Raw genomic sequence first — 25,040 nt, 5'->3', positions numbered from 1 at the left:
TCCAAACAAACAACAGATATACTCTCATACCTCAACACTTTATCCTATCAAATTCTCAACCCAGAACCCACACACGAAAAAGGTCATCAACTTGATATAGCAGCTTACTCATCTCCAAATCAAAACACACAAAACATCTACATCTCAAACGGGTCCTGGCACCCTACTCTATGGTCAGACCATTTCAAATATTAATTCACCATCAATTGGGCTCAAAACAACAACAAACCCATCCCAAAGAAAACACTCATCAAATTCAGACCGAAAATCGAACCTCACACATTCTGGAACACAGTCGACCCCGAAATCGACCCCAATAACCCCAAAGAATTCATAAACAGCTGGCGGACCCTCAGTGAATCTACACTAAACGAACTTGCTCCAATAAAAAACAAAAACAAAATAGACAGACCATCTAATAAATGGTTCGACGACGAACTTCTACAACTAAAAAGAAAATGCAGACAATTAGAAAGGTCATGGAAAAAACAAAAACACAACCACATCAAAGATGAATGGAAAATCCTAATCAAACAATACAATACCAAACTGAAGGAAAAACGAAAAAACTACTACTCCAAACTCATCAGCACCGAAAAACCAGACACAAGAATACTTTTTGACATCTTAAGAAATCTCACCGATACCAAACCATTTCTCGCCACCCAAGGAAACCAAACTCCCACAGCCACCCAATTAGCGGATCACTTCAAACACAAAATCATCACAACCAGATCCACATTCAACAATTCAAGAATCAACATAGAAGAAATACGAATCAATCCCAAAACAGATGAAGCAATCCCAGCAGACAGGATATGGACAAACTTCCCAAAGATACAATGGTCAGACTTGAACAGGCTTTACAAAAAATACAGCAAATCCTCATGTGACTTGAACAACTGTCCCTCATACTTACTAGCAACAGCTTCCACCAAATTTAAAGCTAGCCTCACACTATGGCTTCAAACAACACTAAGTGAAGGTCATTTCCCACCGGAATTAGGAGAAATCATAATTACACCTATCCTAAAAGATCCCAAAGGTCCTATAGATAATCCTGCAAACTATAGACCAATCGCTTCAATCCCTCTATACATTAAAATAACAGAAGGCCTTGTCGCACAACACCTCTCCAACTACCTTGAAGACCATCACATACTACATCCATCACAATCTGGATTCAGATCCAACCATAGCACAGAAACTCTACTGGTATCACTATTAGACATTGCCCGACAACACCTCAGCAAAGGAAACAAGCTGCTTCTCATTCAACTCAATCTTTCTGCGGCATTCGACCTAGTTGACCATCACACACTACTCCAGATATTAGACGCAATAGGAATCTCAGGTAATGTTCACAAATGGTTCCAAAGCTTCCTCAAAACACGAACATACAAAGTCAAATCAAAAGAGCACATATCCGACCCATGGTCAAACCCATGTGGAGTACCACAAGGATCACCATTATCACCCATATTATTTAACCTCTTCATAGCATCCCTAGGCATAACCCTAGACGCCCTAAACACAGTATCATTCAGCTACGCAGATGATATAACTATCCTCCTCCCCTTTAATATTCAAGACCCCTTATCCACAAACCACCTGAAAATGATAATGGAAACGGTAGAAAAATGGATGTCAAGTCATAAACTAAAACTGAACTCGGAAAAAACTAAATTCCTACTACTGGAAAGGGAAAAAAAACCATCTCTCACAGAACTAGAAGTAAATACAATCAAGTACCCAATGCAAAGCACACTCAAGATCCTGGGAATCCTACTAGACAGAAACTGCACAATGCAGTCTCAAATCCACAAAATCATCCAAAGAGCATTCTTCACAATACGTAACCTAAGAAAAATAAGAAAATTCTTCAACAAAGATCAATACAAGATATTAGTACAATCCCTAGTACTGAGTATTGTAGATTACTGTAACAGCCTATACCTATCATGCCCAAATTACATGATAAAACAATTACAGACAGTTCAGAACACAGCCCTCAGAATCATCTACTCACTAGGCAAATATGACCACATCACCAAAGCATACTTAGACTCACACTGGCTACCAATAAAAGCAAGATCCCAGTTCAAATTCTACTGTCTACTATACAAAGTAATACATGGAACAGCCCCCAGCTACCTAAACAACAGACTACACCGTAACCTCTCACACAGACTAAGGAGAACTCAGAGCCTATTCATTCACCCCCCTCTCAAAGGAACACGACGAAAGAAACTATACGATAGCCTTTTAGCGACACAGGCAGCAAAGATCGATACTACCATCATCAATCTACTGACCAAATCTATAGACATTAAAGTATTCCGAAAAGAAATCAAAACTCATCTCTTCAAAAAACACTTCCCATCATCATAACCTCACAAAAGTATTAGAAAATGCTCTCATGACTACCCAAACACCACTACCAGCAACACCCGAATCCGGACAGTATTATCTCTACTCGTCTAAACAACAGAATCCGGACAATATTATCTCTATTCGTCTAAACAACATATCACTATCTACTATCTACTACCAAGCTATCCTGGAAAAGTCCAGAACAACAATTGTAACTTAACGCATTCTTGATTATATGTACTGCTACTGGAAATGTCCAGTCTTCTAACTTGTAATCCGCTTAGAACCGCAAGGCACAAGCGGAATAGAAATCACTAATGTAATGTAATGTAATGTAATGATTGAGGGGGTCTTGTACTCCCTGGTTAATATATATGCCCCTAACGAGGGCCAGGGGGCCTTCTTTCGTGAGTTGGTGCCTAGGATTCTGCGGTTTAAGGGGGGGGCCCTGGTGTTAGGAGGGGATTTTAACTTTACTGTGACCCCCCATTTGGATAATTCGGGGAGAGCGGATTACTATGGGAGACGGGATCGTAAATTGTTGCGAGAGGCATTGGCCACTCTGAATGTGGTGGATTGTTGGAGGTGGTTACATCCCTCGGTTAGGGACTATACTTATTTTTCGGGACTACATTCCTCCTACTCTAGAATCGATTATGTTTTTGTGGAGCGGGGACTGCTCCGTCGGGTGGAGTCAGCGGGGATTGAGTCCCTTATGTGGTCGGATCATGCCCCGGTCTGGGTGCGGTTACAAGGGGCGGGTGGTGGCTCGGGACAGAAATTCTGGCGTTTTAATGATAGTCTCCTAGACGACCCGGAGGTGGGAGAACAGATTGAGGGGTGGATACAGGATTATTTGGATGTGAATGTGGAGTGTGGAGCTTCGTTGGAAGTGGTTTGGGAGGGGTTAAAGGCTACCCTTAGGGGCAGATTGATTGCCCTGGCCTCGGCCCGGCAGCGTAAGAGACGGGAGGATGCGGCGGCTTTGTTGATTCTGATTGGTCGGTTGGAGATCTTGCATAAGCGTAGCCCTTGGGATGTTGAATTGCGTGGGCGATTGTTTCAAGCACGCCGGGATCTCCAAGCTTTAGATTTAGAGCGACTACACCATAATTTGCAACTTCTTCAACAGAGATACTTTGAGTTTTCTAATAAAGCTAGTCGACTGGTTGCCCATCGTCTGAAAGTGCGGCAGACGCGCAATCAGATTCTCTCGCTTCGGGCGGCCTCAGGTGAGCTGTTGCAGAAAGAGGATGCTATTCGTGCCCACTTTGTGGAGTACTACTTCCATCTATATACTCCGGAAAATCCTGGGCCCTTGCAGGACCTGGATGCTTATCTAACTTCGACGGCGTTGCCCTGGATTGCACATGATGATGTAGTGTGGTTGGACCGCCCTCTCACGCTGATCGAGGCTCATGGAGCATTGCGTTCTATGAAACTTGGTAAGTCGCCTGGGTTGGATGGTTTTACGGTTCGGTACTATAAACGTTTCCAAGATCTTTTGCTGCCTCCTTTATTGCGCTTCCTTAACTCTTTGCAAGAGAATAGTGCTCTTCCCTTCTTCATGCGATTGGTGGGTGTAACGGTGTTGGCCAAGGAGGGGAAGGACCCCCTTCAATGTGCTTCCTATAGACCGATCTCGCTATTGGGGGTTGACACTAAGATTTTCACGTGGATTTTGGCAGACAGAATGATGAGCTGGATTCCCAGGCTGATCCATCCGGATCAGTCGGGCTTTGTAGCGGGACGTCAGGTGGGCGATAATACTCGACGGGTTTATAATCTGTTTGAACGGGACAGGGAGGGTGTGCGGGAAACGGTGTTTCTATCTATTGATGCTGAGAAGGCGTTTGATAGGGTCTCCTGGCCTGTCTTGTTTCGGGTCTTGGAGTCGGTGGGTTTAGGCCCGCGCATGCGGGATTGGATACGGGTCCTTTACACTTGTCCGCTTGGTTGTATTAAGGTGAATGGGGGGTACTCGGAGACTTTTTCTCTAGCATGGGGAACACGTCAGGGGTGTCCTCTTTCCCCGATCCTCTTTGCTTTGTCGGTGGAGCCTCTGGCGCAGAGGGTGCGGATGAATCGGGATATTAAGGGAGTTATGGTGCCGGGAGGGGATTATAAATTGGCTTTGTTTGCGGATGATATTTTGTTCACGGTGGAGGATCCTGAAAGTTCCTTGCCTGCTATATTACGGGAATTGGAGGATTTTGGTAAGGTATCGGGCTTTCGAGTCAATGTTGAAAAATCTGAGCTCCTTAATATTAACCTGCCTGACGACCGAGTGTCTTACCTCCGTGACCGGTTTTCGTTTCGGTGGGTGCAGCACTCACTGCGATACATTGGGGTCCGTTTCGGACCGCCGGAAGTGGATCTCTATGATCTGAATTTTCCTCCGTTCTTTCGCCGCATCCGACAAGACTTGCTTAGTTGGAAAGACCAGTATTTTTCTTGGTTGGGTAGGGTGGCAATTGTGAAGATGATGATTTTACCTCGTCTTTTGTTCCTATTCCAGGTATTGCCGCTCTGGGTGGGCAGGGGAGCGTTGGAGGGGGTCCAAAGGCATATCTTCAATTTTATTTGGGCTGGTTGGAGACCTAAAGTGAGTAGGACGGTCCTATATATGGGGAGGAGTGATGGGGGGTTGGGGGTTCCCAATGTGGTAAAATATTACCAGACGGCCCAGTTGCGCGCCCTTTTAGAGTGGCAGACGCAGACACCGAAGCCGTGGGTGGTGATAGAGCAAAGTTTAAGTGATGGGGTGCCTTTGTTACATCGGCCATGGTTACCTGGCAGGGTGAGGTTGGTGGGTGGCCTGTCCTCGGTTAGAACTTTTTTGAGGATATGGAACCAGATATGGTGGTTTATTGTTGGGTAGGCGCCATTCCTGGTATACCCCGTTGAGACATAATCCAGACTTTCCACCGGGAAGGGGTAGGGGAGTGTTCACTGAGTGGGAATCTAGAGGCTTAGTTTGTGTGGGTCAACTGTGGGATCTGGTCTTGGGCCGTACTAGACCCTTTGCGGAGCTCCGGGGCCAGTTCGACTTTGGGGTCCGGGATCTGTTTCCCTATCTACAAGTTGTTCACTATATCCGGACCTCGGGTCTACTGGGGGATTTGAGGGGTGGCAAGACTCCCTTCGAGCTGTTGCTGGGTCCGGTGTTCCGGAAGGGAGCTCTGTCCGCTGTATATCGGTGCCTTAATTGTCGGGGAGCACAGCATCCCTACATGAGGGCTTGGGCGGGTGATTGGGGCTCTGCTATTTCCTGGGATACTTGGGGTGACATCTGGTCAGAGATTTCCTCAGCGGGTATAGCTGCTTTGTTGATAGAGAATGGATATAAGGTCCTCTTTCGTTGGTACTATACCCTTCAGGTTGTGGCATGCTGGCAGGGGGGTGGGAGTGTTCTTTGCTGGAGGGGCTGTGGGGAGGTGGGTACCTACTTCCATATGTGGTGGCAATGTGGGAGGGTGAGTGGGTTCTGGACTAGGGTTTTCTCTCGAGTGTCCCAGATCCTGGATATCCAGATTCCGGTTGATTGGCATCATGCCTTGTTGTTCTGGCATCAATTAGATCTAGCCTGGGGGGATTCTCTGTTTTGCAAGTTGGCATTCACTGCTGCTAGACTGGCAATAGCCTCCTTGTGGAATCAACCGCACCCTCCCACATAGGACATGGTGGAACAACGCTTGCTTAATTGGCAGCTTCTTTACCATTTAACGGCCCTACGGCATGGCAAACTCCATGGCTATGCTCACATTTGGCGTAGATTTCGGGCTTCTGTGGGGGTTTGTGGCAGGGGTGGAGGGGGGTTCTGAGTTGAGCTTGGGGCTGGACTGGAAAGACTGGTATTAGGGGGACCCTATAATCATCTTTCTCTTCCACTTTTTGCTTACGTTTAAAATCGGATGATTCTCAACCTTTCAGGTGCTGTAGGTATGGTGTTTTGTCCCTGGGGGGAGGGGGAGGGGGGTATTGGCTGCGTTCTGGTGGGTGGTTCTTGTTGTTTTTGTTGGACTGTGGGGATTGCACATGTCTCTGCTCTTGGCTACACTTCGGGCATTTTCTGGAGTGTGGTGTATTGCTTGTTGTTTTCTTGTTGTTGCATCTCCTATGTATATGTAATGTTTGCTGTGTTTATTTTAATAAAAGCTTTTATTTAAAAAAAAAAAAAAGAATATATCAGATTTGAAATATATATCCTGCTAGAGACATAACTGGGGACTGCAAAGCCCAGGCAGTGCTTCTTTAGCTTCCAGCTGGCTTAGGGCTCTCTTGGACCAGGGGGCAGTTGCCCTAGTTGCACTCCCCTAACACTATTCCTGTCATATGTGACTGCAGTATTTTGTTAGCATGATATTTCTGTGTAGCATTCTATAATAATTTGGCTTGTTCAGTTTTCTTGATAGTAGAACATAACATAAGAACATAAGAAGCGCTATCTCCGGATCAGACTCTCGCTCCATCAAGTCTGGCGATCCGCACATGCGGAGGCCGCACCAAGTGTACACCTGGCATAATTTTTAGTCAAAAAACAAACTGCAGGCAACTATGTACGAGATGCAGGCAATGTTCATTATACCAAATATTTCATTTATCAGTTAAAAATACCACCTTATAACAAACCAAAGGACCTGACATGGTCCTTGTTTCGGAAAACACTCCCTCCTTAGAGGTCCATGGTTGCTAAGGTATAAAATAAGCTGCATAAAAGGTATAAAACAACCACCTATCTGTAATCCTTCTTCACTTGGAATGTGTGACACAAAAATAGTCAAATAATAACCTCCACAGGGCTCGGTCCTGGGCCCGATCCTATTCAACATCTTCGTAAGAGACTTGGCTAAGGGGCTTCGAGGCAAAATTACGTTATTCGCCGATGACGCCAAACTATGCAACGTAGTAGGCAAGAGCACAACAGACCAAAGCACAGTGCCTAACAAAAGCTCAATGCCCGACAATATGACGCAAGACCTATTCCTACTGGAGCATTGGTCCAGGACTTGGCAACTAAGTTTCAATGCCAAAAAATGCAAGGTCATGCACCTTGGTGGCAAAAATCCATGCCAGACTTACTCCTTAAATGGAGAGACCCTAGCAAGGACTGTAGCAGAACGTGACTTGGGGGTAATCATTAGTGAAAACATGAAGACTGCCAATCAAGTGGAGAAAGCTTCATCCAAGGCTAGACAAAGGCTAGGTTGTATCCGCAGAAGTTTCGTCAGCCGGAAGCCCAAGGTCATAATGCCGTTGTACAGATCCATGGTGAGACCCCATCTGGAATACTGTGTACAATTCTGGAGGCCACATTACAGCAAAGATGTGTTGAGAGTTGAGTCGGTTCAGCGAATGGCCACCCGGATGGTCTCAGGACTCAAGGATCTCCCGTATGAGGAATGGCTGGATAAGTTGCAGCTATACTCACTCGAGGAACGCAGAGAGAGGGGAGACATGATCGAGACGTTCAAATATGTCACGGGCCGTATCGAAGTGGAAGAAGATATCTTTTTTCTCAGGGGGCCCACGGCAATGAAAGGGCATCCGCTGCAACTCAGGGGTGGGAAATTTCATGGTGACACCAGAAAATATTTCTTCACCGAAAGAGTGATTGATCGCTGGAATGATCTTCCATTGCAAGTAGTTGAGGCCAGCAGTGTGCCAGATTTTAAGAAAAAAATGGGATTGGCACGTGGGATCTCTTCATAGAGGTAGGTAAGGGTGGTTCATTGGTGTGGTCAGACTAGATGGGCCTTGGCCCTTTTCTGCCGTCAGTTTCTATGTTTCCTCTGGAAGAGCATTCCAGGTGTCAACCATTCTCTGCGTGAAGCAGAACTTCCTGATATTTGTCCTGAACCTGTCCCCCCCTTAGCTTCATTCCATGTCCTCTTGTCCGTGTCGAATTGGACAATGTAAATAATTTTTTCTGAAGGGGAGGGGAGGGGAGACAGGGGTTTTGTTGGTCCTTGCTCTGTATATTTATATTTATAAAATGACAATTGTACAGAATATTGTTTCTTTTTATATTTTAATAAAATATGTTCAATATAAAATCATAACTGAGACTTGTACGGATGGGATCAGATGGTTTGCGGGGACTGAGCTTGCGGAGATGGGGGCGGAAATGTGTTTTTTTAATTTCAGTCTTAGTAGTTTGCCTGGTCCACAAAATAATTCTTTTATTTCTGCCGGTCCACGGGTGTAAAAATGTTGAAAAACACTGCTCTAGAGCAGAGTCGGCAGCTGCACTGAGGTGCAGAAAGGTCCCCAGATGACTCATCTGCCGGCTTTGCTCCGGAAGAAGTAAATTATGTCGGAGGGGGTGGACACGGCAGACACAGTCATCGCGGGTCCTTGCCGCAACTCCCTGCGTCTGCCGGGTCAACCCCCCCGACGTAATTTACTTCTTCTGGAGCAAAGCCTGGAGTCATCGCAGGACCTTCCAGCATGTGGCTGCCGACTCTGCTCCAGAGCTAGTACGTTGGAGTGGGGTGGACCGGAAGTCGGCAGCAACAGTCATCGAGAGAAAGGAGCAGGACTGCTGGAATGAAAGAGTGGTGCAGGGAGAGAAAGGGGGCAGGATGGTATGCAAGGGTGGTGCTGATGGAATTGATGTACAGGGAAAGGGGAGAAAGACATAAGAGGGAAGGATACTGGATGGAATTGGATCGGAGAGAAAGAAAGGGGGCAGATGCTGATTGAAGAGGGGTGGATGAAGAGAGAAAGGGCAGACATTGGATGGTAGTGTGGCGGGTAGAGGGGGAGCCTAGTAGGCCATCTTATAGGTTTTTTGGTTTGACATCTCTGATTGAAGGGTGCGTGAATGGTGTGTGGGTTCTCCTATATCTGTTCTTTCATAGATTATGATGAAGATTACTTTTGGACACACACAATGTTAAGGTTGAGCTTTCACATGATTTCCATTCATTCACAAACTTCAGTATTTTTTCCGCTGTATGTATTGACTTCAGCTGGTTATCCCTAGGCTCCTCCTTTTCTTTGACATCATTTTTTAGACCCTCCTCTTTTGTGAGTCACACCAATCCCATTGCTCAACGTGTTCAATCACATTTCCTGTACGGTTTAAATGGGAGAGATCTAAAGCACGCGTTTCTTCTCCCGCTATTGAGGATTTCTTAACCGCACAGAGTTTTGCCAAGAGTTGGTGAGTACTGTACTGCAATTTTATACTTTATCAAGGTTACAATTGTTTTTTTAGCTGCTGATAGAATTGGCATTACATATAGTCTTCTATTGGTATTAGCACAGGTTTTTAGACAAAACTTTAACGGTATTCAATCTCGCTATGGTTTCCTGCTATGCTCCTTGCAGCCTATACGACTCTTCACTTTATTTTATTCAGTTTGTATTTGCAAAAGTTTAGAATCATAATGGTCCCACTTGCAGTTGTTATATCATTGGGATATTTTTTTTTCTGTTCAAAATATTTTTATTGATTTTATAGATATAAAATAAACAGCAAAAGGCTTCCAAGAAAGCCCAACAAGAAAAAAGAAGTGACCGCTCCTTTCAAGTACATCATATCACAATAAGATATTATATCGGTATTAAACATAGAGATATCAAATAATACAGTCTTCTAGCCATAATACATAGCAAGACAGAGAGGTTGGTAGGGCAATGAATTATGTATAGTAAACCATAATGTAGGCGAATATATAAAGCCATAAAGATACAAAAGCTAAGTAAAATCAGGTATTATAAATGTTGAAAGGGTCACGTTGATTCCTTAAAATTCAGCAAATAAGAAACACCAATGAAAAATGCAAATGAGTAAATCAAATAGATGAGTGATGTTATAAAGGTAAAAGGTCTAATAAATACTAGTTCAAAGGTCTTGAGCACAATGATCCACTAGTATCGACCATGTTTTATCATAAGTGGATAGTGATTTAGAGCGTTCTGCCATATGTCGTTCATATTTAGCATGGAGACAGACTGAATTCCACCAATAAGTGAAGCTGAGATTAGAGAAGTCTTTCCAGTTTTTAGAATTAATTGAAGAGCTAGAAATATCAAGAGGGTCAGAAGGCGATCATGATACAAAGATAAAGGTGAGGATAGTGCTGAGGATCCCAGAATTAATACATCTAATGTAAAGGGGTCATTAATAATAAAAATTTTGGTAATCACATTCCAAATAGAGGACCAAAAAATCTGTATATGGGGACAATCGTATATCATATGTTGTAGGGAGCCTTCAGAGGATTTACAGGTCCAACAGGAGCTATCCGAGGACCTCTTAATCTTGGCTGTTTTGGATGGAGTCCAGAAGGCTCGATGATATAGAAAAATCGCAGATTGTCTATGGGAGGCCGAGTGGAGCGATTTAAAAATTCTAATCCACAGTTCCTTCCATATACGATCAGTTAATGGAGATTGTCAGGGAAGCACATTGGGATATTTTTATTAAGAAATGTTATGTTCTCCGTTCTCCTCTTCGGTTTTATTTTTTAACTATGGCTTTGTCAATTATAGTGTTTTGAACCGTTGTTCTTAGCATTATATTTGTCCTTTTAAGTTTTCATATGAGTTTTTGTTTATTGCTATCTATCCTCTGTCCTTATGCCATTACTATTATATTTGAAGTCATATTTATATTTATATTTCATTTTAATAACCAATAGATCAAATTTAGCTTTTAGCCACGTGTTTTTGTGCCAGGACCTTTAGGGTATGTATTTTTTTCCCAAGTATCTATTCACTTATTTATTCTAAACTAAACTAAACTAAACTAAATCTTGGGTTTATATACCGCAACATCTCCACAGGTGGAGCTCGACACGGTTTACATGGTTAGGGAAGGAGCGGAACTCCAATAGATTTATAGAAGAAGGTAAGAAGAGAGGATAGGTGTGATAATACTAGGGAGGGGATGAGGTTACGTTTTGGAGAAGAGCCAGGTCTTCAGAAGCTTACGGAATGGTAGAAGGGGGCTCAAGTTGCGGAGAGGGGGAGGGAAACTATTCCATAGCTGAACGATTCTGAAGTGGAGGGAGGAACCGAGTTTACCAACGAGGGAGATACCTTTTAAGGAGGGGAGGGATAATTTTAGTTTTTGCGTGGATCTAGTGAAGAATGGATTTGAGGAATTCCAGGATAGAGGAATAAGAGGTGGAAGGATGCCGTGGAGGATCTTGAAGGTTAAGCAGGCACATTTAAAGTGGACCCTGGAGATGACAGGAAGCCAGTGGAGCTTGGACAGGAGCGGAGAGACATGGTCAAATTTGCTTTTTGAGAAGATAAGTTTGGCCGCTGTGTTCTGGATTAGTTGGAGTCTGTGGAGGCTTTTCTTTGTTAAGCTAAGGTAAATGGAATTGCAATAATCCAATCTGGAGAGGATGATGGACTGTACGAGCACGGCAAAGTGTTTTTGGTGGAAGCAGGACCTCACTTTCCTCAGCATGTGAAGGCTGTAAAAGCATTTTTTTATCAGGGAATTGAGGTGGTCGTTGAAGGATAGCGAGGAATCTATGGTGATGCCCAGGACTTTGCTAGAGAACTCCAGTTGTAGAGAGGAGCCTGTGGGCAGTGGGATGGAAGTGGGTAGATGATCAAGTTTAGGGCCAAGCCAAAGTAGTTTGGTTTTGGACTCATTCAGTTTCATTTGTACAGCGAGGGCCCAGGATTGAAGGTTGGTTATGCATGAAGAGATGTTTGCTGCGAGATTGGTGAGGTTTGCGTCGATCTCGAGGAGGACCAGGATATCGTCTGCGTAAGTGTAGAGTGTTTCTAGGGGGGAAAGGTGGAGGAGGTTCAGGGAGGACATATAAATGTTGAAGAGGATAGGAGATAGGGGGGAGCCTTGTGGGACTCCACATGTCGGTTTCCATGGGGAGGATGAGGTACCATTCTTGGTAACGTTGTAAGAGCGAGAGCGTAAGAAGTTTGAGAACCAATCGAGTACTGTGGAGCTAATGCCTATCTCGGAGAGTAAGAAGATTAGAATGTCATGATGGACAACGTCGAAGGCTGCAGAGAGGTCGAATTGAAGGAGAACGGCAAATTTTTTGTGAGAATGAAGTTGTTGGATCTTCGAGATTAGGGAAATCAGGAGGGTTTCAGTACTGAAGTTGGGTCTGAAGCCGTATTGGTAGGGTAGGAGGGTAGAGAATCTTTCCAGGTAGGCTGAGAGTTGGGAGGAGACAATGGACTCAAGCAGTTTGGTTAGGAGCGGAATGTTCGCTATAGGGCGGTAATTGGATGGGATGGAGGGATCTAGGTCAGCTTTCTTCAGTAGGGGGGTCAATGCAATGTGTCCCATTTCAGGTGAGAAGAGGCCCGATAATAGGGCAGAATTTATGAGTTTGGTGAGAGATGAGATGGCCTGTGCGGGTATTTTCTCAAATAGATAGGATGGAAATGGGTCCAAGGTTCTCTCTTCTTGCCGTTGGCTTCTCCTAGGTATGTTCTATTTATCATGGCCACTATCATGCATCTCACAAATGAAGGCTGGGGCACCCCTGTTCGCAATATCTTTTCGGTCACCTTTTCACATATGTCTATATTAGGTATTACTAAATAAACCAATTCCCACTTATGTGCAAAAGTGCAGTATACTACCTCTCTAGGTCGACTTATATACAGGATGGAGCCTACGCACAGTTGTATTCACTGACTGGATTTATCGGCGTAGTTGCTCTGCTCCTTGCTCCAATCATCGACCGCACACCTGTATCCCCTTACTTTAGTAAATTATTTCTACTCATTTTATTAAGTAATAAATTTTCTAAAAGTTCTTCAATAGGTTAAATTCACTCTGTTATTTCTTTTCTATAAAAAGCTAAAGCATTTATAATATATTTTCTTTAATCTATAAATCTTTTTTTCTTTTTTTTCTTTTTATTAATTTCCAACTTATCTTCTAGTTTACAGCTATTCGCATTCTTCGGATTTGTCTGCACTATTTCATTTCACTGAAACATTACTGAAAGATTTCTTAGCTTCAGGCAGTACTCATGTGTCAAAAACTGTCATGTCACTAAAACATTACTGAGAGGTTACTTAGTATCAAAAAATGCCAACGTGGCCAGCGTTTGGTGGAGTTTATTTCACATCCACTGCTTCAGGGCCAGTTTGTAGATGTACCAAGCCATTTACTGTTCAGAACTATCAGCAATCTCAGGATATTAGGGCCGTACAGAGAAATGTGTAAGCAGCAGAAGGAGGGAGGTGTTGATGCCCCACGGGGAATATTGTGTTCAGTTTTGGAGACCGTATCTGGCTAAGGATATAAAAAGACTTGAAGCAGTCCAAAGGAAGGTGCCGAAAATGGTATGGGACTTGCACGAAAAGACTTACGAGAAGAGACTAGAAGACCTGAATATGTGTACTCGAGAGGAGAGGAGGGACAGGGGAGATATCCTACAGACGTTGTTTGCAGAGAAGGGAAAAGGGTAAAACTAGAGGGCATAAATTGAGGATACAGGTGGTAGGAGTAATGTTAGGAAAGTCTTTTTCATGGAGAGGGTGGCTGATGCCTGGAATGCCCTCCAGAGAGAGGTGGTGGAGAGGAAAACTGTGATGGACTTCAAAAAAACATGGGATGAACACAAAGGATCTCTAATTAGAATATGAATAATATTTAAATAAAGAAAACTTAAATGATTGTATGTGTGAAATGGTGCTTAGATGGCAAAATGGTAGTTTGGTTTAGGATGGGCTGGAGAGGGCTTTGACAGAAACTCCAGTAATTTGGGAAGTGAAGATAGTGCCAGGCAGACTTCTGTGGTCTATGCCCCACAAATATCCAAGAAAGATAACTTAATCATGAATTAATAATGTGTGTGACTGTTGGACAAACTGAATAGACTGTTCAGGTCTTTATCATGAGGTACCATATGCCTGGAAGAGACTGCCTGAGTCCCTGAATCAAGCTCCATCCCTGGCAGTATTCAAATCCAGACTAAAAGCCTGTCTTATCGTGGCTGCTTTTAAATCCTAACCCCCCCTGACAAACTCCCTAACCCCTTACTTGTCCTGTTTGTCTCTTTGTAAGCTCTGCTGGGTAGGGACTGTCTCTTGAATGTTTTAATGTACAGAAATGATAAGTAATAGTAGTGTTAAGATTACCTAGTCTTGGGCTAGTTTTGGGCCTATAGGTTATAGGGAAGGTAGGTTAAACTTGGGCTTTGTTGCATAGCTGTCCTGACCAGGCCTGAACTATATTTTTTTTTTTTTTAAGAGAATTAAGGTGTATTGAAAAACATTGCAACACGGAGCTGGATTGTTTATTCTAGATGAGATCATGCAACAGAAGAATCGCAGTGGAAGACCAGTTAGGTCATGATGATCTGGGACAATCCTGCACATCCATGAAGGTGGTCAGAAGGTGAGTCTGCGGAGTCTCCCCTTTAATGAGCCTATCAGAGAATGGGTTGTGTATGCTTAAGCTGACCTGGCCTTTGCATCTTAGGACCAGTTCCCATGACTTAATCCTTATTAAGCTGGACCAATCATGAATTGCCAAGCTCCATGCCAGCCTATGACCATTAATGGCTATGGAGACAAATCCTATTTAACAATAGATTTCCTGGACATTAAAAAGAAGGAGAAGGAGACTGTGAGAGAGAACTGGTGGCTTCCAGCCCTGCAGAGGGTCTGGAAAGATGTGCCATGGAGAGGAATGCCTTGCTGGGAAGGGAGGAACGGTATCTCTTCCTGGGCAGAAGTTGCTACAGTGAAATTCAGTTTTTTTAAAAACAAATTCATTCACTAAACAAGGGGTGGGCTAGAATAAATGCATAGTATTGACTGTGTGGAAACATTAAACATAAGATCTTACTGAGACACAGAGATGGCAAGTTCTATATCTATTTCTTTAATCTGACCTTAATTGAGATTGTTGATCTGTGTTACTATTTATTTGAGCCCATTTTAAATCCCCAAGCACCTCTCGCATATACATAAAAAGCATAGCAGATCCCGTTACACTAGTAGTAGTTTATCTGCCATCGTTTACAAAGTAACAATTTATTTTAAAATAATGTTTCTATACCATTTAAGAACTAAACAAACATAATAATTATGACAGTCAATGTAACTACATTTATTTAGTTATCATACAAACCCACTTATATAGAGAGAATTGAACTGAATTCTAGTGTCTCTTTTAAGGTTCTTCACTGACCTGATGAAGAAATCCTGAAATAGTCTCCGTACTGGGAAGCCTGCTCTCCGAATGTTCACAGTCTCCAGTATCCCAGAGTATTTCAGCTGACTTTGAACTATTTCTGGATTAAAAGTGTTTGGTGCCTGTGAGGTGAGAGGTGAAACATAACATGACCCTCCATTTGTATACCACAAACACCTCGTAGTTCTACGCAGGTAACATAAAGAGAGCTGTACATTCACAGAGGATAACAATGGAAACATACATGATATCCACATTATTCCCCCCAAAATTGCTTCTGTCTCAGCCTTACCCCTACCTCTTGACACGCTGCCAACTGTCAGGCTCTTCTGCAATGTTGCTACTCCTGTGTCTCTTCAGACTTCACTTTGCGACTGGGAGTAATCAGAGCTTTGATCCCACTTACGGACTGAGTGAAGTTCCTGCTTGGCACTACATGAAATCTTATGTGTCTGATCAATAGCAAAAGGTTAAGAAAAGGAGTAGAGGGGGGTAAGAACATGACTAGTGCAATCATGAGGGGAGTTAGAGGTGGAGACCCATCAGATGGCAAAGCTGGAGTTGAGGGATGGGTTTAAGGTGTGGTAATGGAAAATATTTAGAAGCAATAAACAGGAATAGAAATAAGCTAAAGATAGAGGAAAGAAGAAGAAATGAGAGGAAATAAGAACAAAACTCAGGGAAGAGAAGAGTGTGAGTAAAGAAGAATGAGAACAGAGGAAAGAGGAAAAAGGTAGGAAAGGGAGAAAGGAGAAAATGAAAACAAAGAGAAACAGAGAAGGTTCCGAAGAAAGGCAAGTCTAGCAGCTGCCTATGTAAAATGTGCCTCTGTATGAGGTGATTTATCTGGCAGGGAGACCACTTGCCCCCATCCATTGCACTGGTGGAATTACTGTAGATTTTCTAGTGGCCTCAATGCAAGGAATACTTGGTTGAGCGGATACAGAAACATCCATAGTTGGTGAGATCTGGATGCTAACTCAGTCCCAGACAAGCCAAGAAAGAGGTTTCCCTGTGGTGTAGCACCTGCTTACAGAGCTGGCCCTAAAAGGCTACATTTTGTTTAGTTTTGATTCATTGATTTTGAACATGGCAGCTCTGAGAACCTGAATGTGCAGCTTCTCTGTTTCTTTACGTTCCTAAATTTCAGACTTATGTTCCTAAATTGGACTCTTTCAAAATGTTTTCAAACTCTTTAAACTCCACTCACTGGGCTACCCCTTATCCACACTGGGCCTGATTCCAGCGGCCAGGCACCATTCAGTGCACTTGTCAATCGACTGCTAGGTGTCATCTATAGATTCAGGCCAATTCAACCTAGGCACTGGTAGGCCTCAACGTTAGGTGCCGGTATTTTGCACTAGAGTTTTCTTGGCCTAATTTACTGGCGTCTGACACAGACGCATACTGACTCCTAAGTCATACCAAGCCTGTTCTCCACCCCTAACCATACCTCCTTGTTGGGTAGGCACCTCGGTTTGGACATCAGCAGGTGCCACATTAATTTCCACGTGGAACTTTAATCGATTGTTTCTAATCAGATTTTAATAGCATTTTCAATTATCACACCATTTAAGCCAGTTAAAATAAATCTAACTTCCTCATGGAAATTGGGTAGGCACCACATACAGAATCAGGACCACAGTGCCTCTGATTATCCCTTCTGACTGCCACGGCACTGGGTGGATAGTGTGTGAGTACTCTGTGGATGAAGCTGGGGAGGAACCTTCAGTTACAGGAGCACTGGTGATAATTGGTCAGATAAATCTGCAAAACACAGTCCTATCTTAGCCTGGTTATCTCTGCAGGCACCAGCAGTGGATATCAGCTGGGACTCACATAACCTCTAGATCCACAGTGCCAGGACCTGGACGTGGCTCCAGCAAGCAGGTTAGAATCAGCCCATAGTGATCAGTGGCTTCAAAACCACAGGCTTAATATTGGGGAGATAACTCTCAAAGTTAGAAGCACAAATCCTGTGATGATCAAACTCCTACATTTAGAAGCATACAAAGTGGGTGGCAACAGGGCAGATTTACAGCAGGGAAAAGAAGTTTGTTTAGCCCTGATTTTCAGCATTAGGCTCATAAACACAGACAAATGAACAGCAGGCCTAAATTTATAAGGAGAACTTTCAGTTCCTAAATTATAATTTTCAGATGACAATGTAGGCTCCCATTTTACTTAAAATACAGCACAAATTTTGGAGGCTAAATTTAGGAATCCAGCTTTATTAGAATATTAGGTCCTAGAAAATGTATTTCTGCACCATTGCATTGCATGCAGAGCCTTGCTTCTTGGGGTTTCCAGTTCAGTTTTGATCTGGACATTTCTCTTTCTAATATGTGGTCAAGTGCTCTGTATTTGGTAAGGCTCTATCCATATTTTGCAAGCATTTAGCTTCTCTCAGTTCAGCTTGTACTCTTTTCCCATCAAAAAGTATATTCTAAGGATTGGTGTACAGTAATATTTCATAGACTTTATGACTGGTTGTAGGGAGCATGGCTAATGTGGGGGTGGTGCTTTGGATGGTCACCCTGCCCCATAAGGGCAGCCCTATATGTGACTGTTAGGTGCCATCAACTCGTGTTCGAGATCTAGTGACTTGATGAACTTCATCAAGTTTTCATGGCAGAATACAAAAGTAGATTGCCGGACCTTTCTTCTGCTCAGTTTAATTCGATGTTGTCATCGTTGTCACATCAAATGATCCTCCACCTCTAACATCCATCTGCTGCTGCCCAGATGGGTGATACATCATTAGTCTAACATCTCCACTGAAACCTGTCCACCTTGGGAGGCCTTATTGGTAGCGATGACATAGCTTCCAACTTCTCAGATGCGCACAAGCCTCAGTGGTACGACAAGCCCATATACCATGACTAATAATACCTTTTTTTCTGGGGAAAAGCCCACCACTCAGAGGCCAAGACTCACCTTCTTCACGTTTGGTTTGATGCAGCGGATAAAAAATGGGTTGGACGTGCTGAGCAAGGTCATTAGAGAATGGAGAGAGTCCTGAAATTGAGAATCCACACTGAGAGACTAGTTCAATAGTCAAAAGCAGGAATGGCTAAGCCTCATAACCAGTGGTTCTAAATAGCAGTTAATTACCTTAACCAGGGACAGCAGACAGATATTCTCACATGTAGGGTGATATCATTCACGGATCCCAGTATGGACAGTGCTAAAAGTGTACTGTCTAGTGCTGCCCAATTCAGGGGAAAAAATTTCAATTCGATTCAGCCTATTGAATCGATTTTTTGATTCAATTTTACTGCTCAAGTGGGTGTTTTTTTTCAAACATCCTGGTGGGTTTATTTTATAGCCTCTTCACCCCTTTTAGAGCCTCTCCATCCCCTTTGCCCTCTCCTACCCACACTGGCACTATGGTGTAAACAAAATAAACAAACAAAAAAGACTTTTCCTCTCTCTGTTAAATCCTAGCTCACGTCAATGTGCGGTGGCGGCGAAAAGGGCGAACAGAATACTGGGAATGATAAAGAAGGGGATCACGAACAGATCGGAGATGGTTATCATGCCGCTGTACTGGGCCATGGTACGCCCTCACCTGGAGTACTGCGTCCAGCCCTGGTAACCATACATGAAGAAGGACTCGAAAGGGTCCAGAGAAATGCAACTAAGATGGTTAAGGGGCTGGAGGAGTTGCCGTATAGTGAAAGATTAGAGAAACTGGGCCTTTTCTCCCTCGAACACAGGAGATTGAGAGGGGACATGATCGAAATATCCAAGGTACTGAAGGGAATAGACTTAGTAGATAAGGACAGGTTGTTCACCCTCTCATGGTAGGGAGAACATAGAAACATAGAAAATGACGGCAGAAAAGGGCCACAGCCCAACAAGTCTGCCAACTCTAATGACCCCCCCCCACACAATTTCTTCCTTGAAGTGATCCCACATGCTTATCCCATTTTTTTCTTAAAATCCAGCATGCTGCTGGCCTCAATTACCTCAGGACACTCTCTAAAATTGAAAGGGGATAGATTCTGTACGAGTGTAAGAGAGTGGTAGAAAACTGGAACGCTCTTCCGGAGTCTGTCATAGGGGAAAACACCCTCCAGGGATTCAAGACAAAGGTAGACAAGTTCCTGCTGAACCGGAATGTACTCAGGTAGGGCTAGTCTCAGTTAGGGCACTGGTCTTTGACCAGAGGGCCGCTGCATGAGCGGACTGCTGGGCAAGATGGACCACTGGTCTGATCCAGCAGCGGCAGTTCTTATGTTCTTATGTAACACCAGCTCTGGCAGGGTACACGTTTCAAATCTGACATATTGTAATCGTAAAACAGAAAATAAAATTATTTTTTCTACCTTTTGTTGTCTGGCCATTCAAATTTTGTTGGTCCCCGGCTCTGGTTGTCTTCTGATAACTTGCTTGTCAGGGTCTCCTTCTTTCTTCTTTCTCTGTGCTAACCATCCATCTTCTATCTCTGTCCTCTCCTTCTGTTTCCCTTCCCTCCCCCGAGGTCTGGCATCTTCCCTTTTTTTATCTCTATCCACCATCCCCAGATCCACCAACTACCCTTTCATCCAGCATCTCTCCCTCCTTCCCCATTGTAACATTTCTCCTTCCCTCCTTTCTGCCTCTCCATCCATCTCGCCCTCTCCATGAGTCCAATACTTTCTGCCTCCTGCACGCTTTCTCTCTCTGTCCTTGCTTCTTCCCTCGAGTGGCAACCCTAGTACTGTCACGTTAAACTTCTTAAGAAGCTTCGAGACTGCCCGCACCACGCATGCATGAGTGCCTTCACGTCAGATATTAGCTCACAGTTCCACAGTTTCATAAACAAGTTAAGAAGCCAATAATGGAAGATGGGAGGGATGTGAAAATATCTGCCTGCTGTCCCCGACAAACACCTATTACGTAAATAACTGTGCTTTATCCTTGGACAAGCAGATAACATATTCTCACATGTGGGACTCCCTAGCTTACTGAAGGGGATAGTGGGAGAGTTGGCCATTAGGAAGAAAATATATTCTGTATAACTGCTTGACTGAAGTGATCTTCTTATGTGGAATAGGATTCTAGACAGTAGTGAAATGTAAATGTGTGAATTGAGGACCAAGTAACTGCTTTGCAAATATCTTCAATGGGAGCTGAATGCAAAAAAGCCACTGATGTTGCCATAGCTCGGACCTTGTGTGCTGTAACACATCCCTTGAGCTGTAGACCAGTCTGAGCATAGCAGAAGGAAATGCAGGCCACTAACCATGTGGAAATACAGTGGTACCTCAGTTTACGAGTGTACTGGTTTGCGAGTGTTTTGCAAGACGAGAAAAACACTCAGCAAACTTTTGTCTCGTAAACCGAGCACTGCCCCGATAAACAAGCACTCAGCAATGGTGGCCCAGGGGTAAGAACTTGCCTGCGGGTGCTGCACAGCAATTCCAAAGTGTTGCCTTCCTTCCTCAGGGTCCCCTTGCGGCTGCCCTCCTGCTTCCGCGATGCCTCTGCCATCCGTCAGCGCTCTCCCGGCTCCCATCTAAACTGGCCATCCTGAATGAGCATGCGCGCGACTTCTCTCTCCTCTCCTAAAGCAGCCGCTCTCCCAACAACACGCTCACCACGTACAAGCACGCAGGACATCCTTGTACGTGGTGAGCGTGTTGTCAGGGGAGCGGCTGCCTTAAGAGAGGAGAGAGAAGTCGCATTAAAGCCTATGGGGAACTTTGCTTTGAAAAACGAGCATTTTGGATTACAAGCATGATCCTGGAACGGATTATGCTCGTAAACCAAGGTACCACTGTAGTTCTCTTGGTGACAGGTAGGCCCAGTGGTGTACCAAGGGGGGCAGGTGTGTGTGTGAAGTCCACCACAGGTGCACGCCCTAAGGGGGTGCACAGCTGGCCCAACAGATCCAGAATCACCCTCCTTTCGACTTCCTCGCTGCCCTATCTCCCGCCGTAGCCTGTAAGCAAATTGAGCCCATGCTCCAAAGCTCTAACACTGTGCTTGCCAGTTTCCTGACCCTTCTCCTCTGAAACCGGAAATTACGTCAGCAGGAGGAGGGAGGAGAAGGGAAGCCAGCATGCCGGAGCATGGGTGAATTCGCTCACAGGCTAAGGCATGAGCTATGGCAGTGAGGGAGTTGAAGGGAGGGACGGAAGCTTACAACTCGCTGCTTCTGCTTGCCTTGGGCCTTCCTTGCTGCCGGATCCTGCCTTCGCAGAAACAGAAAGTAGGTGGAACCCGGCAGCAAGAAAAGCCCAAAGTAAGTAAGCAAGCAGGAACAGTGAGTTGTGAATGCTGCGCTGCTGACGGGTGTGTGAGACAGGGAAGTGGGGGAAGGGGGAAAAGGGAAGAGGAATGCTGCAGTTGCTGCAACCAATTGGGTAGAGAGAGGGAATGAGGGAGAAGGAAGACCAGGGAAGGGAAAGGAGAGTAAAGAGAGATGCCAAGCCCATGGGAAGGAGGGAAAGGAAAGAAGGAAAGGGGATATCAGACCATGGAGGGGGAGGGATAGATGTCAGGGGGAGGGAAGGAGACATGCCAGAAAGGAAGGAAGGAGGGAGGGAGAGAAAGGAAGGAGAGGTGATGCCAGCTAATGGAGGGGGAGATGGAAGGAGAGGAAAGAGATGCTAGGGCATGGGAGAGAGAAGGGAAACTAAGGAGACAAATGCCAGACCAGAGGGAAAGAAAGGAGAGGAGGTGCCAGAGCATGGAGGGAGAGAGATGCCAGGGCATGGGGGAGGGGAGGGAAGGGAAGGAGATAGAGATGCCAGACCATGGGGTGGAGTATTAAGGAAGGAAAGGAGAAGAGAGAGATGCCAGAGCATAGGGGAGGGGGTGGAAACAGAAAAATGGAGAGGAGGTGAAGCTGAAATGATCATGTCCACTCGATGCTCCGGGCCCAGGCACTGAATGCACCAGTTGTGCGAGTCAGTGATGGAGATGGGTCGTTGGGAATGGGTGCAATTTTTAAAACCGGGAGAAGGCCTCGAAATGTGAGGGAAAATCTCAGTGGCTATGTTAAAAAAACTCAGTGGTTGCAGCCGGAGAAATAAACAGTCAGAAAATACCGCGTAAAGAGGGCTTGAAGGCCAGACTTAAGCAAAATAAAGAAAAAGGTTGTTTAAAGAAGAACCGAAGGAAGACTAGTACTACTAATAGAAAAATAAATTAAAAACCGAGCCAAAAGACAAAAAGACATTGGGAAGGCAACACAATTTGGACAGAGTCCTAAGCACAACTTCTTCACTCCGCAGAGAATGAAAAACTGAGGAACTGCGAGCCGTCAGACGGGAAGGCACTCGTGCGTGCACGGTGCAGGCACTCTCAAAGCTTCTTAAGAAGTTTAAAGTGACAGTACACTTATAGCATTGTCTGTACTGGGCTCCATGGATGATGTCACCTTACATGTGTGAATATGCTGCCTGCTTGTTCAAGGATAAAAAAAGAAGTAGGGCACAGGGGGGCAACTGTCACTTTCTCCTCTCTACCCAGAATAGTTCTGAAGCTTCTCCATTTTGGATTCTATATATGATGCCAAAAATTGGGTGCCGGTATTTGGGCACCAATCCAAGATGTTCGCCCAACTAAACTGGCCACTAATTGGCTGTAATTTGGAGTTGGGTGCCCATCTTGTTATATGCTATTGTGTAACAATGTCTGCCCAAATTCCATGGAGCACCACTTGAAAGGGGAGGGGGGGTGTTCATGGGAGGTTCATGCAGTGTTAAAGAGTTCTGGCAAAGTGTGCCCAAATTGGACACCAGGATGTACACCTGGTTTCAGTAGTGTGTTCTGGCGCTGAAATTGGCACTCAAGTCTATCCTATAATGGGCGTCCATTTTTGACTGTTCATTATATTTATTTATTGGAATTTATTAACCACCTTTATTAAGAGATTCATCCATGACGGTGTATTATTGACTTTGAGTGCTGATTTTTTGGGCACCAATTTTTGAGTGTCATTTATTGAATCTTGCAACAGATAGTCAGATCACCCTATGGAAAGCTTTTTCTGTATCAAGTCTGCCTACACTTTCCCATGGCACATTCCACACTATTCACCCCTCTCTGTCTACCATGATTTTGGCCAATATCTTTCTATCTAAATTTAATAACCATATCTGCCTCTAAGACTCTGAAGCTCCCTTATCTTTCCCCAGCTTTGGAGCATACATTTTGGTAGTTTCTAGTTTATTTTTGATTTGGTAAATCGCTTATTTAAATTTACTAAGTGAGATACAACTTTGGTAAAAAATGTAAACATACAGTTAAACATAATATTTACATATTAAAATACCTGCATATTCCCAGATGGGAAACTAACTAAAACTCTGGAACTCATTGCTAGAGGATGTGGTAACTGTGGTTAGTGTATCCGAGTTTAAAACAGGTTTGGACAAATTCCTGGAGAAAAAGTTCATGGTCTGCTATTAAGACAGTAATGGTGGAATCCTGGGATAGGTAGCATGGAATCTTGCTATTCTTTGGGATTCTACCAGATACTTGTGACCTGGATTGACCGATGTTGGAAGCAGGATACTGGACTTCATAGACCATCGGTCTGACTCAGTATGGCTATTATGTTCTCTTTTCCAGACCTGTGCATTATTTTACGTATACAGTATCTCACAAATTTCCTTGTTTGTTTTCTATAAATTTTCAGATTGATGACATGCAAATTTGACCAAGGATTAGCGGGAATAGCTAGATTTAAGGACTATGGGTAACTACTTAGGGCTCAATGGTTCAAACTGCCCACTCACTTCCTTACCCTGAATTGAGAGCTAACAGTAGGGTTCCGTCTCTGAGTTCCCATCTTCATTGTTTCTTCACTCTTCCTACTAGAGACTTTTTCAAAGAGGTCATAGATGAAGTCCAACCTTAAAATATATATATATATAAACAGAATCAGATTTGAAATTTCTGGAGCTTTATCGCCAATCATTGGCATTTCCCAAAGCTTCAGAAACTGGAGCTAGTCATTTATTGCGTGTTTCCATCTTATATTCCATAAGTATCACTGACTAGAGCAGGGGTGGGCAACTCTGGTCCTCAAGGGATGGAATCCAGTCAGGTTTTCAGGATTTCCCCAATGAATATGCATTGAAAGCAGTGCATGCAAATAGATCTCATGCATATTCATTGGGGAAATCCTGAAAACCCAACTGGATTCTGGCCTTCGAGGACTGGAGTTGCCCACCCCTGGACTACAGCATTAAATAACTAAAAAGTAAATAAGATGTAATCGAGAAACTGATAAACTAAAATTTAATAAATTTAACAAATCACCAGGACTGGATGGTATTTAGCCCAGAATTCTGAAAAAATTTAAACATGAGCTTGGTAAACTGTGCTAGAACTATTCCTTAATAAAATTGATATTAAAAAAAAAGAAATTTGCAACTTATAATTTACAAAAAGCTACAATTCCTGAAGAATGGAGGGTAGGTAAAGTAATGCCAGATCTATGAAAATATAAACCCAAATGGTAGAAAGTAATCCCAAAAAACAAACTTACTAACCATTTACATACACCTGG

The 25,040-nt window shown here is 43.9% G+C and overlaps 1 protein-coding gene across 1 annotated transcript in view; it reads right to left on the bottom strand.

Moving 5' to 3' along the window:
* The window catches only part of LOC117360428 (unconventional myosin-X-like), a 483,786-nt gene that overhangs the window by 315,038 nt on the left and 143,708 nt on the right, over positions 1-25,040 (bottom strand). The window contains exons 17-19 of the mRNA XM_033944140.1: positions 24,273-24,381; positions 18,467-18,547; positions 15,527-15,651 (exon numbers count right to left, since the gene is read on the bottom strand). Of these exons, the coding sequence (XP_033800031.1) occupies positions 15,527-15,651; positions 18,467-18,547; positions 24,273-24,381 (315 nt within the window). The remainder of the gene's footprint in view (positions 1-15,526; positions 15,652-18,466; positions 18,548-24,272; positions 24,382-25,040) is intronic.

This window comes from Geotrypetes seraphini, chromosome 5, assembly GCF_902459505.1.
Source record: "Geotrypetes seraphini chromosome 5, aGeoSer1.1, whole genome shotgun sequence".
NCBI lineage: Eukaryota > Metazoa > Chordata > Amphibia > Gymnophiona > Dermophiidae > Geotrypetes > Geotrypetes seraphini.
This window is presented reverse-complemented; position numbering and strand designations above follow the sequence as displayed.